Source organism: Pygocentrus nattereri, chromosome 16, assembly GCF_015220715.1.
Source record: "Pygocentrus nattereri isolate fPygNat1 chromosome 16, fPygNat1.pri, whole genome shotgun sequence".
In the NCBI taxonomy this organism is placed as follows: Eukaryota; Metazoa; Chordata; class Actinopteri; order Characiformes; family Serrasalmidae; genus Pygocentrus; species Pygocentrus nattereri.
In genome coordinates, this window is record NC_051226.1 from 26,044,984 (window position 1) to 26,063,189 (window position 18,206).

General features: G+C 40.9%; 1 protein-coding gene across 2 annotated transcripts in view; it reads left to right on the plus strand.

Moving 5' to 3' along the window:
- Positions 1-18,206, plus strand: part of LOC108429393 (gamma-aminobutyric acid receptor subunit alpha-3-like) — a 125,761-nt gene that overhangs the window by 27,221 nt on the left and 80,334 nt on the right. Inside the window, exons 3-4 of one of the 2 annotated variants that reach the window (XM_017701095.2) lie at positions 5,110-5,252; positions 7,227-7,294. In XM_017701095.2, coding sequence (XP_017556584.1) covers positions 5,110-5,252; positions 7,227-7,294 — 211 coding nt within the window. The remainder of the gene's footprint in view (positions 1-5,109; positions 5,253-7,226; positions 7,295-18,206) is intronic. The other variant, XM_017701096.2, reaches the window with a different exon arrangement.

Below are 18,206 nucleotides of genomic sequence, written 5' to 3' on the forward strand. Positions count from 1 at the left end.
AACATTTAATCTGCATTATACCTCTGTTTCCAACATGTTATTTTAGACTGGCACTGAAACCTGTAGTGTGCAGTTACAGAGAGACCAAAATTCCATCATCTGTGGACAGCTTCATATCACAAGCATTATCAGAACCACTATCGTGTTACAGCAGCATCAGAAGGGACTCTGACACTGTGAGCTAAATCCCTTGGCCGCCACGATTCGAGGCTTGGCCTGGCAGTTGTGTACTCGGCAGACGCAGGCAGATGCTCCAGCACTGATGGGCCTGATAGAGCTGGGCATAACACCAAGATACAGGAGCTAAGGGATCAGGTTGGGATTTAAGAAGAGTGCTCAACGTACAACATGGCACAGCACAGCAGAGGACAGTGGGCTTAGTTGGGTTTTGGCTGACATACTAATTACATAAATGCCTAGATATGGGCCGACTAATTGCAGATTGAACTTTGGATGGCACTGTACCCATGTTGTACATACAGATCATTTATATGATGAAACACTGTAATTATCCTTTGCACAACCACTTTGACATTCTTTGTTTTAATTAATTGCATTATACTCATAAGTAAGAAATGCTAGCTTCTGTTCAAAGGATACTGCTCAACAGAATGTCTAAAATATGTGTGAATGATCCATTTGATGTATAATTAATGCCAAAAAAATGCACTACTTTTCCCACTATTTTTTAGTGATGGCTATATTAAGCAGAAATGACATAATTTTGTGCATAATGTCATTTTTCATGTGACTTTTAAGTGACATTCTCTTTGTATCAGACCACTTGAGTAGACACATTACAATATTCAAGAGTTCACTTGATTTCAGCACTCTTTTCTTCCCAGCTACACTTTGTTAGACAAGTATGTATATGTATGCAATAGAAATAAGGGTGGCTCTGAAAAAGGAATCACATTTGCTATGTTTTTTTGCCCTCTGAATACATTTTTCCCCCATACAAGTCATTGACATAGAGATGAAGAGAAAGGGATGGCAGTAGAGGGCACAGGAAGAGAAAGGGGATGAGAAAAAAGATGGGATAGAGAGAGCTTCAAGGATATTGTTAGAGAAACTGCGAGGGGAGGTGTGGAGAGGGTGCGGCGGGGGGAGAAAGTCAATTTTTATTTGCAGGGGTGATGTGGCGGTAATGAAGAGGGATGAAACAGCTGCCGCCAGGGCCCGCAGTCCCCCAGTGCTCCAGCCCTGTAGCTGAGTGAGAACCCTATGCCCCGACACACCTCACATGAGACCAGATGGGGACACATATGTCTCATGTCTGGCGGTGCGCAGCCGTTATACGTTCCCTGCAGTAAACTTGCATCCCACTGTATCCCCATGGGCACCCAACAGGTCAATGCCAAAGCGGCCTAAATATTGATTGCAGCAGTTTGCCTTTTTTTATTCCAAGTGATATATTGCCATGCAAGGCAGTGTGGACCAACATATCTTATGTCTCGCAACAAGGCTTAACCAAATCTAACAGTATTTCCTTACGTTTATTAATCAAAACTACATTAGTTTTGATTAATAACTAAAAGAGGGCTATTTTAAGGTCAAAGGAAATCACTAACTAATACCATGTGGACACAAATTTCAAAATCTCTGATATAGTGTACTTCACACATTACATCATATATTTTACTTGCTGAGTAAAGAGGAGGCCTATATATTACAAGATCCCTGACAAAGACACACACACACACCTTCTAAGCCGCTTCTCCTTCTGGGTCTTGGGGGGGAGCTGGAGCCTATTCCAGCTGGAATAGAAGGATGGAAGGAAGGATACACCCTGGACAGGCCGCCATTCCATCGCAGGGCTGGCAAAAACCCTTGATTCTGAAATCCATTGTCTCACAAAAAATATGAGAAGTGATGTGGCTTTGCCAAAATGGAGCTTGCAGTTGCTTCCTTGCTTGTTGTTTACTTACTTGTGTGGAAAGAACAAAGAAGAAAACGGGGAGAAAAAAGTCTGGATTCTTTTTCTCACATGACATCACATCTTGTCACATTATACAAGCATTCATCAAACAAGCATTCACACTCTTTTCACAGCTCTACTAGTCTCCCACCTATTTTCTGGGTCCAAGCAAATCTTGTGCTGTTTACTGTTTCTAATTTTACTACTTGTCATACGTTGGTCACATGGCATGATTTGGTGCTGATAATTTGGCAAATTAAGTATCTAGGACGGCACACTGACAGGGTAAATCGTGTAACAAATGGTTGTGATGGGGATGATTGGGGATTTGTCTCCAGTCTGCTCCAAAACATTTGTCACAGACAGACAATTGTATACACTTGGCATACATGTAAGTTTCTACTGTGGAACTTCGTTGAACTGAATACAAAGTAGAAATTTTCTTAACTCAGTGGTGTCCAGTCTTATCTGCAAAGGACCAGTTTGGCTACCGGTTTTCATTCCACACAAGCACACCAGATTCTACTTGTTTAATGAATTGCTCAGTCTACAAACAATAGTTTATGTGTGCTCCTGCTTTGTTGGAATGAAAACCTGCAGCCGCACTGGCCATTTGTGGATAAGATCGGACACCCCTGCCTTAACTGAATGTATGAAATGGGTTGCACTACTGAATTTTGCCACCAGGGCAACATTTAAAGATGAGCTGCTGAAAGGTTTTATTTTCACACATGGACTGCACTGCAGAGGTGAGGGGGTGGCAGCATGAATGCAGCACCTTCTTGTTATCCTTCTTTACCTCTCTCTCTTTCTCACCCCCACAAAAGGCACTGTCCCTCACTATTACCCTTCAGTAGGTTATAAATTACTTTTTAAGATTCTGTGTGGCGGTGTTGCATAAACCTGGTGGAGAGCCTGGTGAGTCTCATGAGTCCTGGCTAATAAACAATTCGTTTGGGTTCACAACACTGCCCACTTAAAAAGACAAGCACTGGGTGCTCATTAGCTTGAAGTCGATAAAAGAGAAAAAGCATGGCGTGGAGAAATGTCGCACTATGTTGAGGTATGGGTTGATGTCTGCCATGCTAGTCAATCAAAGCAACATTAACTCCCACTGTCAACCCTGTTCTGTTTTTCCCTTCGCCTGGGCACGTTATCTCCACTGCACACAGACAACTGCACGAGTGGCTAAAGAGGAAGACAAAGAAAATCAGTCATATTGTGAAAAGCTGAATAACACCAGCTATGTCCCTGTCAGAGGGAGAGGGCCACATGGGTGGCTGCTTATTAATATCAATGCACTGCTTTGCTCAGTGGCAGCATTGAGTGACGGCTGGATAGCGAAACGGAGGGAAGAGATGGGGGCTGGCTAATGGCACGCCTGTGTGCAATTTGCGTTGCGGAACAACAAATTGCTGGCTAATTAAGAGTGTATCGATCAATGTGGCCCCTGCCTTAGCAGTGCTCCTCACCGCTGGAGAGCCAGTTCTCATCTTGTGCTTAATTGTCCCTTCTCTGTAATACATTTACAGTGGTCAGTAGCTGTGATGCCAAGAAAATTATCAGCTTTCGAAATGTCATCTCTCCTAGCAGCCTGGCCTGGCCTGGCTAATTCCTCTCTTGCTACCCCCTCCAACCCTCTGCTGCCCAGATTTCCAATCTGCTGTCTGCTGTTTGTTGGGGCAGGGGGGGTTGGGTGTAATTCAAGAAGCAGCGCAGATATCAGCATCCTTATCGGTCAATCAGGGACAAACCTTCTGCTAAGCCTCTTCATCACTCTCTCCAGCGAGATGGAGCATTCATTCCGCAATTGTGGGCATAAAGAGAACAGGAATGTGGCTGTAAAGGTGTGAACAAATTTGATTAGTAGCAGACAGAAGGAGGATTAAGGCTGGGAGGCTGAAGGAGATTGTTCCACAGTGTCTACTGCTCAACCTGACTACGTACTCCTGGGGTAGTTGAGTCTGAAGATCCTCATGATTCCTTTTTCCTAGTAGGGAATAGTGCAAGAAACTCTTAATCGTAAGAAGATAAAAGGGCTTGTCTGGTCTTAGTTTCCATGATTTTCCTGACACTGCAGCTTCTGTTTTGTGACACTTTCTGAGCTCCACAGGTGCAGTGGGTTTTCACCAGTGACATTAGCAAGTGACTCACCTGTCTCTTGCTCTTCAGTTCTTGTGTACACAGCCAGCTTAAATGTATTCATGTCCATGCTTAAACAGTAAAGGACCCTGAGAAGAAGTCTTTATACATAACTAGAACAGAAAGCTCATCAGTATTTAACCATGTTTCTAGAAGCTCAAACACTGAAAGGGCAGACTCCAAATGGTGCAAGGTTAGTCCTAGCGAAGCACTTGATTTGATTGAGGAGGATGTTCATTATGTCGTCAGTTCTCTGTCATTTATGCCCTGCGCTGCACCGGCACATTGTTCACTGGGGAATCACGGCCCCAGTCAGAGATAATTGTGCTGCATATTTAAGGTAATTAAGGAGCGTGAGGTTGACTGCATATTCAAAACCCCATTTTAAACTTGTAGGGTATTATGCAGAAAAATCCCACAGTGAGAATTGGGTGAGGTGTATCCAACATTGTGACAGAGCTCACTAAGCCGCTCGGACTTCCATTAGTTGTATCATTTTTCTTACTTGCTCCCTCACCCAAGGACTTTGTGTATGTCTAGTGTGTTGCTGGCCTGCACTTCAAATTAAACTCTGACATGTTTGTGTCTCAATCACCGCCGGACCCAGCTCTGTGGAGCATGAATTAGAAGACACTTCAATTACCCCCTGAGAGCACCTCACAAGCTTAAAACAGCAAAGGAGGCTTACACTGGATGAGTGGCCCCTGAAAAAAAAAAGTACATTGCGGTTGGAGATGTTGAAGTCATCTTTTTTTTTCTATTTTTAAAAAGAAAAATTTCCTACAAAGTTTATTTGAGGTGATTTGCAGTGACTGCCCATCCCACCTGAAAAGTGGCAACAGCAGAAAACATTCATAGTATAAAAGATCAAAGATGCTGACCGAAATCATGCTGTCATTCCCTCTCCATTCCTCTCACTTCATCTGTTGTGCCCCATCCATTTTTCTTCCTCTTCCTTCACATATTGCTTCATCTTGACTTATCTTCCCTTAGGTACTGTCTGACGCACTTAACTTGTCTCACCTTCTAACCTTTACTTTCTCTCACAGTCTCCCTCTCCCTCTTGATAGGGCCGTCGCTGGACACAGAGAGCCTCTTCCTGATGACAGCAAAGACAACATTACCATTTTCACCCGGATTCTGGACCGCTTGCTGGATGGCTATGACAACAGGCTGCGCCCCGGCCTCGGAGGTGAGCCACAGATTTGTGCTTTGCTTTCCCTGAATGCACTCCCCAGTGTCCACTTATTGGCCTCACAGAGGTACAGTGATGGATTTGGGTAATGATGCAGCCATGGATTGGATCCCTGGCACTGTGTGACCCCCATAGAGCTCTTTCAGCATAGCCCCATCTCTCATTACTGGTTCTGTTTCACGCACACAGCTCTTCACAATTACTTCTCCTCTCAGATCCGTAACAAATTGCTTTTTGGAACAGTGAAGTTACTCATCTTCTGCTGGCGTGGTGATGTTTATCAATATTGGGAGAAAAGAAAAAAGTGCCACAATGCTGCACTGACTGACGCTCTCATGAGATCACTTACAACTCCTAAACCCTAAGGAGCCCCAGAAGACTGCAGCATTACAGCTCTCTGATAAAGATGGAGAGGAACTCAGCCTTGCCTGTTGTGAAGTCACTATTGCAGACTCCTTCAATAGGCACAAAGGAGTTCATTGGGTGTGCCAATTGCTTGAGACGCTGACTTCATTTAGGTACCTGCTGTCTGAGAATTGGAAGTGATTACCTGGTATCGAAGTAAGTGGAACAACAGTCCTAGTAATTGCTGTTCTAACTTAAGACTGGATGGCAGGATTTCTGGCTATTATTTCTTTATTTCTCTTAGTCTTGCAGGGCCAGACATGATCGTCTTACGAAAGTTACACTCTAAGAAGTGTAGGCCCCTCTAAAACCTACTCCTAGATTCCTCTAGTCTGTGCTATTTTATCTCCAAAGTACAATCAAAACAAGCTAGCTAGCGAAATGGTACTGTTAGCTAATGGCCCTTCTTCAAGAAGAGTGTTTCAGGAACACTTGATTTAGTTTTATCAGAGATGTGCTTGATGGAAAAAATTGAATCCATTGATTCCAGGCCCTACATATACTTTGTTTGAAGACAGTACCTCAGGTAACTGATATCTTTAAGGCCAAACTGTACCATTTTACCCTAATGAGAGGTAATGTTTACTTTTTCCATACGTAATGTATTCTTTGGACAGGAATTTTCAGGCTTGCAGTATATCTATGAGCCCATGCTTAGAAATTTCATGCTCTGTTTGTTCTCTATGGCGTTTAACCCAAAAATTCTAATGCTTGTCCCCAGACATTCTCATTACAAGATCACATCTGGCCCCACAAGACTTTCAATTGCTCTGTCTCTCTTCATGGAGTATCACCAAGTAGGTCTTAGGTGACTTATAATTGTGCCTACTGAAAGAGAGATTTGTGTGTGTGTTGTTTGTTTTAGTATTTTTTTGATGAATGGTGTGTTGGGCAGCATGCTCCATTACGGCACACTGGAAGGCTTCTGTCAGCTGAGTTCAGCTCCAGCCTCTGTACCAGCCAGCCTGGCAGCCACCCACACACTGTGCTCCCCACTCCTGCTTCGAATTATTCCCTTCCCAGCTATTACATCAAAGTTAAACCTTGGGATGCTAATTTGAAACCTTGTAAAATAAGTATTTTTTTTTTCTTTTCTTTTTTTGTTCCTCAAGACTTCTAAAATTTCAGATGGTTGATCATGCTTCCAAAGAGTCTTAACTTCAGCTTCTCGTCTCCTTCAAACTCTATTCTGACATTGGACAGCTTTCGGGTCTGGGTTGTTTAGGTTTGTTTACATCCAGTGTTCTCTTCAGCCATGCCTGTGAAGAATTGTATGGTAATGATTGTGTCAGATGAGGCATGGTAAAAACATTAGCTGAAATAGGCAGCCCAATATTTTTCCTGTTTTCTTTTCTTCTTACCATTGTTCATTAACTGTGGAGTGGTCTGCTGCTGTGACAGCTACCCTCTCAGGAATTAGGGACTTTGTTTAGACTTTGCAGTGTGATACGTTTATTTAATTGGAATTTTAGTTCAAGTGATATATCTCAGAATTGAGAACAGCATGACCTCGTCTGTTACATGTACACATCTTACATCTACACTTTCCCTTTTCTGTCTGACCAGAGAGTGTGACTGAAGTCCGAACTAACATCTACGTCACCAGTTTTGGACCAGTTTCAGACACAGACATGGTAAGTGTTTTGTCTTTGATAAAAATGTCATTCCTAACTGAGGAAGGTCATTCTCTGGCAGAGTGAGTCCCAGCTGTCACTGACGCTAAAAGCACACTTTAAATACAAAATGTGATCACATTCTGTGTCTGTAATACCAGTGACATGGTGTTACATTGGGACAGTTCACAGTTATATGGGTTATTTGGTTAAGTCTATTAACCTATCTGCATATCAGTTTATGGTCGACATTTCAGGTGAGTATTTGTTTCCTTTAACAACATTACTGTTTTAGCTAAAAAAAAAAAAAAGCTCTACACTATCACTGGTGTCACATTTTTGACAAAGTAACGCTGTTCAATTTGGTGACATCATTAACATCATTAACACAAGTACCTACACAAATGCTACCCTGTTTGAAGAAAGACAATGAATGGATTTTGTAATTTCTTGTTCATTTACCCCTCTCAAAACTCTAATAATGCATGTCCGGTAAGATGTTCTGCATTTTAAACGAGTTTTGGTTGAGACTTGGCTCTGTTTCATTGGACTGGAAACAGATAGTTGAGTATGAGAAGGTAGAGATGTTTCTACTGCTCTTAAAGCTGCATAGAATCCCTTGTCAAATGAGGCACAGAGGAAGATACAGTGCTGAGCTTTTCTTCTGTCTGTCCCGATGAACGAATGAGTGTGATGTTTCGTTATAGGCTCATTTAAGAAAGAAGGTAATTGGTAGCGAGGCGGCATGGAGGAAATGCATGCATCTTAATCATACACACAATTGGCTCTGGCACGCAAGATGAATCACCGTAGCCACGTGGCAGCACTTTGTATTCTGTATAAGACCTAATTTCCTAATGGTGAGAAGAAAACAGTGCAGTCTGTTGCATTATATGGAGCGTAAAATGATACTTGAATTACAAAGCAATAATTAGCTCAGTTAACATTAACATAATCATCCTTTGAGTTTGGGAAAAAAAAAGATTTTGTACAGTAAGTTTGCCCCCTCCGCCAATACATACATACATACATACATACATACATACATAAATAAATAAATAAATAAATAATTGGTTGCTGTGAGGACAGTGTGCACTCAGGGCATTATAGGAATGTACTTTACTGCTAGCTAGATTATAAATGCATTTGAACAGCTATGTGGTTTACCCCCAGTGTTCTTGGGTCTCCAGCAGAATCTACCCCACCCTCCAGGCCCCGCATTAGTGCCATTATATCGAGACTGAAAGTACAGTCTTGTGGAGCCATGACATTATGGTGTGCTTAAAGATATGATGAAAAGGCCCTAAGTGGAACAGTCAGAATCAGATTTATTGGCCCAAGTATGCACACACAGGGAATTCGGGTCCAGCTGTTGGTGTCTCTCTAGTATTAAATCCAATATATAAACAATGTACAAATAATTTACAGATAATACACAATGTACACAGTGTACAAGCAATATGCAGACTATATACGGACAAGTAATATACAGATGATGCATACAACCCCAATTCCAATGAAGTTGGGACGTTGTGTAAAACGTAAATAAAAACAGAATATGATGATTTACAAATCCTTTTCAACCTATATTCAATTGAATACATTACAAAGACAAGATATTTAAAGTTCAAACGGATAAACTTTATTGTTTTTTGCAAATATTCCCTCATTTTGAATTTGATGCCTGTAACACGTTCCAAAGAAGTTGGGACATGGGCATGTTTACCACTGTGTTACATCACCTTTCCTTTTAACAACACTCAATAAGCGTTTGGGAACTGAGGACACTAATTGTTGAAGCTTTGTAGGTGGAATTCTTTCCCATTCTTGCTTGATGTACAACTTCATTTGCTCAACAGTCCGGGGTCCCCGTTGTCGTATTTTGCACTTCATAATGTGCCACACATTTTCAATGGGAGACCTGCACTCTTTTACTACGAAGCCACGCTGTTGTAACACGTGCAGAATGTGGCTTGGCATTGTCTTGCTGAAATAAGCAGGACGTCCCTGAAAAAGACGTTGCTTGGATGGCAGCATATGTTGCTCCAAAACCTGTATGTGCCTTTCAGCATTAATGGTGCCTTCACAGATGTGCAAGTTACCCATGCCATGGGCACTAACACACCCCTATACCATCAGAGATGCTGGCTTTTGAACTTTGCGCTGATAACAATCTGGACAGTCCTTTTCCTCTTTGGCCCGGAGGACACGACGTCCATGATTTCCAAAAACAATTTGAAATGTGGACTCGTCAGACCACAGGACACTTTTCCAATTTGCGTCAGTCCATCTCAGAGAAGCCGGCAGCGTTTTGGGGTGTTGGCTTTTGCTTTGCATGGCAGAGTTTTAACTTGCACTTGTAGATGGAGCGACGAACTGCGGTCACTGACAGTGGTTTTCTGAAGTGTTCCTGAGCCCATGTGGTTAATATCCGTTACAGAATGATGTCGGTTTTTAATGCATTCAATGTTGGTTTTCTGCCTTGCCGCTTACTTGCAGAGATTCCTCCAGATTCTCTGAATCTTTTGATGATATTATGGACTGTAGATGATGAAACCCCTAAATTTCTTGCAATTGCACGTTGAGAAACATTGTTCTTAAGCTGTTGGACTGTTTGCTCATGCAGTTATTTACAAAGTGGTGAACCTCGTCCCATCCTTGCTTGTAAACAAATGAGCCTTTCAGGGATGCTCAATTTATACCCAATCATGACACTCACCTGTTTCCAATTAACCTGTTCACCTGTTGAATGTTCCAAACAGGTGTTTTTTGAGCATTCCTCAACTTTCCCAGTCTTTTGTTGCCCCTGTCCCAACTTCTTTGGAATGTGTTGCAGGCATCAAATTCAAAATGAGTGAATATGTAATAGAAAAAACAATAAAGTTTATCCATTTGAACATTAAATATCTCGTCTTTGTAGCGTATTCAATTGAATATAGGTTGAAAAGGATTTGCAAATCATCATATTATGTTTTTATTTATGTTTTACACAACGTCCCAACTTCACTGGAATTGGGGTTGTATATTATTTACAGACAATACACAATATACAAGGTTGGAATGGCTTGTAAAGAGTAGGGTGTGGAAGTGATGAGCTCTGCTGCTGACTAACATGGACTTCTCTAATGTTGAGGAGAGAAATGTTTCTCATTCTGTTTTATGAGGCCGTCAGGGTACTCATTTGGTTAGTTGTGCAGCACTAAGGACAGCACACTTCTTCACTGTCCATCGTGTCTTTTTGTCTAGCGTCACTGAGTCTCTAAGTCTTTTCAGTTTTCCCATTGCTTAAGTTATGTCTTAGTCCTTCGCTCACTATCTTTTTGTCTACCTCTCTTCGCACTCATTGCCATATACCTGTGGGTCAGTCCCAAATACTTCTTTTAAAGCCAAGATATGATTTAAGACATTCTTATAAAAAATAAGCTGTGCATTTTTGTATCTGCAATAATCAAACATTATTATAATGATAACACATTTTCAAGGTTTTCTGGTGTCACACTTATTTTTGGTAAACTGAACCATTCTAACCATGACTCATGACAGTTTTTACAATATTTGGGAAAGAGTTTATCTTATTAAAGGCATAAAAGTAATTTGTGTCATTTTTATGGTGTCATACCCTGACCACTATTTCTTAAAAGCATGCATTAATAAGTCCTTTGTTTTCAGCTGCGCTGCGTTACATTTTAGGAAATCAGAAATATGTGTAAAGGTTTTTCTATGAGTTTAAAACTTTTAAAGCTGCTTTTCTATTCAAGAGGCTATGATTTCAAAGCTTTTAAACATAGTCACACCAAACTGTTTTATTTAGCATTTTATATGACTAAATTGCCTGTTTAATAGTTTACTTAATCTGTATTTATGGTTGGACCGTTGCACCACCAGACATTTTTAGACTCTGCTTCTTGTGAAGTGCATGGTTTAAAACACAGATTGTGAGTATGTATTGAGGCTGCATCAAGGCACATTTTGTGTTTTTCTGTGCATTCTGCATAAACTGCATGCTTAGGCTTCTCTATGCAGTTTTGTGCACAATATGAGGACGTAATGCATCTTATTTGCATCTTGTTTGTCTTAAACAGCCCCAAATGGCTTAGTACATCCGGCCCTCTGTTTTTCTCTTCCTCTTTTATTTTCTCTACACCCATATTTTACTTTCTATTTTTCTCTTTTCCATTTCTGTCCTTGTCATCCTCTTCCAATTTTTCAAAATCTCCTGCTTCACTTGATCTATCTTCCTTTGTACCCTGTTCCTTCATTAGTTTCTTTCTTTGCCGATCTTGAACGATTGCTCCATTTTGTCCCATTTGTTCACTCATCTACGCTGTCATTGAAACACCACCCCCACCACCCCTGCACACACACATACACATGAATACTCTCTCCTTATGGGCTTTGTCTGACGAGCCAGGCATGGTGAAATTGAGGCCAGTCTAATCTGCCCCAGGTGCTGTGTTGAGCCCTGTGCATGCTAAGGATGGCAGTGCCAGTCAGGGGATTGCCCCAAAAGCCAGGGAAGTTCTCTTTTCATTTAAAAAATGCTCTGTCATGCAAAGATACCACTGGCATCAATGGCTCCAATATGTGCTGGACCAGAACTTTTCTTTTTAAAAGTCTTTTATAGCAACAAAGACAAAGGTTTCCCCCCTTTCCCTTTCCTGAACTTTACTTCATTATGGTGATATATCTTTGACTTCAGTTGAAAAAGGTTTCTCTCTGCAGCAGTTCAGCAGAAATGAACCCAAGGCTTTTCTGGTAGGTAACAGGTTGAAACCTAATGATGACAAAGTCCTGTGGTTGTAGCTTTGTGACCAGAGGCCATTTCTTTTTTAATACTGTGAAGATAGGAATTAACCTCCCTTCTTTCAAGGCTGAGCATCTTGCCTCTCTCTGCTTCAACTCCCCTTTACTGGTTGGAATGTTTTAGGGATCCAGTTGCATTTTATTTTACCATGTGTGGTGCCATACAGCAAATCAACTGGAAACCTGTGAATAGAACACAATGTTTTTTTTGTTGTGTTCCATGTTGGTGGTGTAAGCTTTGCCCATTCACGTCCATCACAATGTCCTTGCTCAAGGGGATGGAGAAGCCATATTAGTCTTTCTGTAGCAAAAATAAGAAAGTAAGGAAGTGTTGGAGAGAGGCTAACTGAGAAACACAGCTATTGTTGCCAAGGCTCTCCAAAAACATGTGCTTAAGGGGAAACCTGCCTGGTGAGCACTGGATCTATAATTTGCTCTCTTTTTCAAGATGCCTGTTTTAATTTCCCTTTCCTGTCATATTATGACAAACTCACATTCAGGGGTGAATGTAAGTGTTAAAAGCTTAACGGGTAAAGTCTAGCCAAAGACAATTTGCATCCTTAATAGGTGGCATCCACGAAAGGCGACATTGTGTTACCATAGCTACAAGTTGTTATGCCGACTCCCATAAATCCATGCTGCATAATTACAAGGCAACTTAAGACCCCAGCTTCCCAAGCCTCTCTTATGAAGGGCATTTTTTTTTTCTCCTCATGCTTGTTTACCTCTGTTTCTCAGCCTTCTATGTCTAATGATCTTTAATTTGAGTTGTGGAAGATAAAACATTTATGCTGGGTAGCAAACCAGAGTTTCAATTATGAGTGCACCGTGGTTTGATACACATGCAAACTAAAATCTGTTGTGACTTATGAAGCTTTAAAGAAATAATAATAAAATAAAAACTGCTCTGAGGTGAACCACAAGGCTTTGTCATTTCCTTCAGTATAATTGCCTTGAGATATAATAAACTGTGGGGTGCATACCTTATTATCCTTCAAATGAGACGAGTCTCCTGCAGATCCAAGCCATACAGTGGACTCAAAGGACTAAATTTGACATGTCACATAATCAATATTAATCATAAGCGAGGAGAAGTCGACAGCTTACAGAAGAGCTAGTTGGCTGCGGAGGGATCCCTGTTGAAATCACACAGTTATTTAATGCAAGTGCTGCATGAAATATGAATGGCATCTTATCCTTTTGGACTGGCCACACTAAGTGTGTATGATCCACAGTGGCAATCTGTGGAAATAATGTCTTTCGTTATGGGCCTCCTGTGTGATTTTTGTGTAATTATTCAGGTTATCTGCTTCATGCAAAGCAAATCCTGTTAGCAGCTCATCAGTCAGCATGTGTCGATTCCACAGCAAAGACAAATGTCCACTGTTGCACTGGCAACCTGTGTTCTGCTTAAAATATATAATGCTCATTATTTTTCAGAATCAAATAGCACTATTGATCTTAAGGAGGGTCACTGCCTTAGTCGATCAGTGACTTTGAGTCAATGGAATATAATGATGAAATGTTAGCTTTGTAAACAGGGGGCCTGCTCCAGTATGGATTCCGGAAAAGATGCATACATTAGTGATCAGTCTTATGTTATGGCTGCAAATAACTTTTTAAAAAATACTTACATATATAACTTAAAAATGGACATGATCATTTCAGTGTTTTTCATTTATTTTAATATTTGAGCTGCCCAAACTCAAATCATAGTCAATTCAGCTGTCGTCAGGTTCTGTATGATGTTATTATGGGAGTCCTGTTGCTTTTGACGAGATATTTTTGGAAATACTTCCTGAAGTGTTGGTCTGAAACAAACCTGTTGCCAAATGTGTTTTCGCCTGCCAGCCTAAATGCTGAAAGTGCTGTGGCAGTAAGGGATGATTGACAGGAAATCACACAATGACAGGTCATATTCCCAGCAAAGAGGAAGAAGAGGTTGACATAGAAGTGCTAAAAGGACAGAGAGGGAGGCAAAGATAGGAGTGACAGAGGAGGCTGTGGGGAGAGGACTTGGAGAAACAACAAACAACGTCATTTGTTCCCATTACTCAGTGTTCCATTTTCCTCTCATCTGTGAATAGAAAGATTAGAGATTTCAACGTCTTTCATTCTGCTAATTCTCTTTGTTATGGAGTGCGATTCTGGCCAGTACACCAGCTGAGGTTTGCTTTTCCTCGAGTAACAGAGGCAACTAATCTGGATATAATCGGTAATCAGGGTGATGAGGCACCCTGTTTGAATCCCCGTTGTTTCTTCCTAACCGCCCCCATTATCATGCCAGCTCAATTAATCAAAATGCCGTGCAGATGTGTGAAGCTCACCTGTACATCAAAGAAGATAAAATGTGTTGTAACTTGGGTTCTTTTATAAGGCTGGCTGTACAATATATTGATCATGCCAGTATTTTTATACTTATCACACAGCAATATACATTTTTGTTTTTACTTTAAGTCTTAGATGTGGAGCATTATATCCATTATATTAGCCATGCAACATTCATAGAAATAGACTGGCGACCTGTCCAGGGTGTATCCTGCCTTCCGCCCAAAGACTACTGGGATCGGCTCCAGCATCCCCCCGCGACCCTGACGGAGAAGCGGCTTAGAAAATGGATGGATGGATGGATTCATAGAAATACACTATAAGGCTCCCTTTGAAAAAAACAAAATGGCTCAGTCAAAACAACCTATGTTTGAAGGACATTTCTGCAGCTTAGAGTAGCACTACTCATACTCATGGAGGGATGGGGTGATTAACATTATGAATTAGTGGTGTAACAAGCCATAGTTGATCCATGCTCTGTTTGGACACCACTCCTGTCCCAACAGTTCACCACACATGTGAATCGTGGAATAATTGCCGAAGTTTAACCGTAATAGTGTGGAATACATCTAAATCTCAATGCAGAGTTTCAATGAAAAAATGCAAACAAAGCAGTTGTGTATCACATGATTGAATCTTGTTTAAAGCAGTTAAATCACCACTATTTTTTTTTTAATTGAAAGAAGTATAATGGTTTAAAAGTCAGAGGTCTTGGGATGGATTTTGTGGGACATCATACACTTTTATGTAATATTGTCAAACACTCAGGCTGAAAAAGAAGGTCTGGCGCGATGTTTCGGTCTCACATGCAAAATTGACATGATACTGATGAGATATGATGACAACAGTAGATAATTCACATACACCTTCAAAAGACACATTCATTACCAAGAGCTCCTTTTGCCCGCAGTCATTAGATTCATCCGCTTGTGGGGGTCCAAACAGTCCTGACTTTACAAAATGTTCTTCTGCGTGTTACCATGATGGCAAGATGCTACTCTCTGTGCCTGGTACTTCAGTTCGTAGCAGAGGGTGTTCTCCCCAGAATGGGACATAGTGACTGCAGAGAGCTCAACCCTCTCCCCCCAACCATGTAGACTTCTTCATTTTTGAGAGTTTAAAGTTATAAGCTTTTTTTTTTTTGATAATGTGGACAAAGGCTATTTTTTTATTCACATTTTTTTTGTTTAAAGGAAAAAAGTATCGCCGTGCCTCATATGAAATTTGAGTACTGACTATTTTATTTTAAGATTTTATTTAAATATTGGACATCTTACTTGTTTTTATTTAAGACCCTGAGGGAAAGGTTCCTTGCTTTCAGTGTTCTTGAAGTTCTTTAAGTAAAACATTTATTGTAAAATTATATTTGTTTCCTTTTTTTCTTGCTGATCTGAAAAATAATCTGATCTATGAAAGAAAAAATGTCACATGGTCAAGTTTTGTGATCACCTATTCTTAATAGAGTACAAATCTTAAATGTCATTAAATATGGTGACACTGTCATTTGGGAATATTTGGGAAAATATTGATACTGATAATGATAATACTTCATAGTTTTTTCATAGTTTTGTTGGAAGGTGGTGATAGCTATGGTCTATAATAGGGGCTATAATTTTAATTCCTATACATACCACAGCCACTATTCCTAGCCTCTAGGCTTTTTAAGCATTATAGCTTATAAGGAGAAGGAGTGCAGGAATACAAAAATGCTAGATTTGGACCATAATGTCTTCCCCATCACTACAGCACTGTGGGCCATGTTGGACACTGCCACTTCAATAAAGAGCTATTTACCTGAGCTTCTGGCATCTTAGCACTGTAGTAATCTTAGGTAGCAGCCAAGAATTTGGAGACACCGATTACAATCCAGGCCATGGCCTCCTATAAATAATCTCGGACAGCATTTCTCTGGGAGATTTTCCACTCTTTCGAACAAGCAGCTCGCTGAATAATCAGCAGCATTTATTGGTTCATTCGAGAGTCAGAAAGTTCAAGCTAATGAACAATTTGAGGAAAACCATGTGGTGTTAAAAATGTTTGCACACAGAGCAATGATTCCGCCAGAGCATGTTCAGAATCAGACGATGCACAGCAGGAATGAGACAAAGCATTGAATATGTTGATAAACACCACAAGATAGATAAACAAATGCCTTATTTCACACATTTTGACTTCTTGTCCAAACCTGTTGTACCCAAAAATCCTTCTGATTCTTAAGAGACTCTTCAACCAGAGGTAAATTTATCAGATCATTAGATTGATCGCTCTGTCAGACTCTGTACCTTTCATAGAAAAAGACTCAAAACATTCTCAGCTGTTTGCCTCTCTGTTTCTTTTATGAGCAACAGTGTGCCAGTGTGTGTGTCTACACAACATGCCTTGTGAACATCTAAGTGCATTTTAGGAGAGCGACTTCTTTCCAGCACAATTTGCGCAGTAGTTTGCATCCTATTTGTTGCTGTTGCACCCGGCTTGTGTCAGACAGTCTTGTACAGCCTGTGCCCCACAGATAAGCACTGTGATGTGGCTGACTTCACAGCTCTGAGAAACGGGCTAGCAAGCTCAGAGTGTGGTGTTCATTCTCTGTCGCTGTGCGGGCAAAAGACATTCAAAACGCCTTCAATTAGACACAAACCCAAAGTGACCACGCTTAACTGACGTGGCTGTTTTGCTAAGATGCGGCGTGCTGCATTTTTGATCTGTTGCAACACAGATAAAGAATCAGCAGGGAGGTCAGTCTGGCAGGATTTTGTGATTCTGTAGAAAAAATGCCATGCACGGCACATTAATCAGATGCCTTGACTGAGCAAATTAACCGGTAGAATGATGATGCTTCTTTTTAATTAATTGTGTAATGCTACAGTGGACCACACTTCAGTTACAGCAGACCACATCAACACCTGGGGGAATCTGTTAATAATTTGTTAGTGGAAGATTTGAGGATGCTTTAATTCCTAGTAGATGCAATTAAGAACGAATACCTCTGCATTATATAAAGTTGAAAACAAAACATGTATTCACAGATTCATAGCACTATATTCTCTGCAACATCAAGCATGCTGTATAATTCATTGTCATGTGCTTCTCGACTTTGTTTAAAAGTTCATCTGCATAGCAGAGGAAATCTGGTCTTCATCCTCTGACAGCAGAACCCATTTGGGTGGAAGCTCTGTGCAATCGTCAAATCCTCGCATGGAATTAAACATTAAAATCAAGCCCTGACATACAAACAATATGACATTGATTGAGTCTTTAAAATCTTTCCGGAGATCCTCTGTGTATACTTTTTTAGGAAATGGAGTGCCTTTTTTTTCCTTTCACTTTTTAAAAGTTGAGCTCAAGTGACCACATTTAACTCTCAGCACAGCAGGCTTTGACGGAGACATGAGCTAAAACCCCATTCTCGCTTAGCCCTCAACCCGTCTTGATGTGGCTTAGCATTATCGACCCCCTTTCACCGAGTAGTAGACAAATCCCCTGACTTTACCCTATATCATTTGCTCAAGAATATCATGCTATGGCTATATGCCAGTTTTTCCAGTTACGGTCCTGCCCTGCACATTTTACTTTTTTCCCCCTTCAACTCAGGAAGATCATATTAATTCCCTGATTTGTTGCATTCAGTGGTTTAGAGTGGGACATTCTCAAAGATGAAGGGCAGAGCTACCCAAGGACCACTGCCATATGCCCATTACTGTAATACCAGGGTTTTTCTTTATATACTGCCTTTAGGAGCAAAAGGATGAGGTGGAACTTTGAGTTGGCGCAGTGCACCAAGATCTTCTCTTCTTTTGTGCCCATG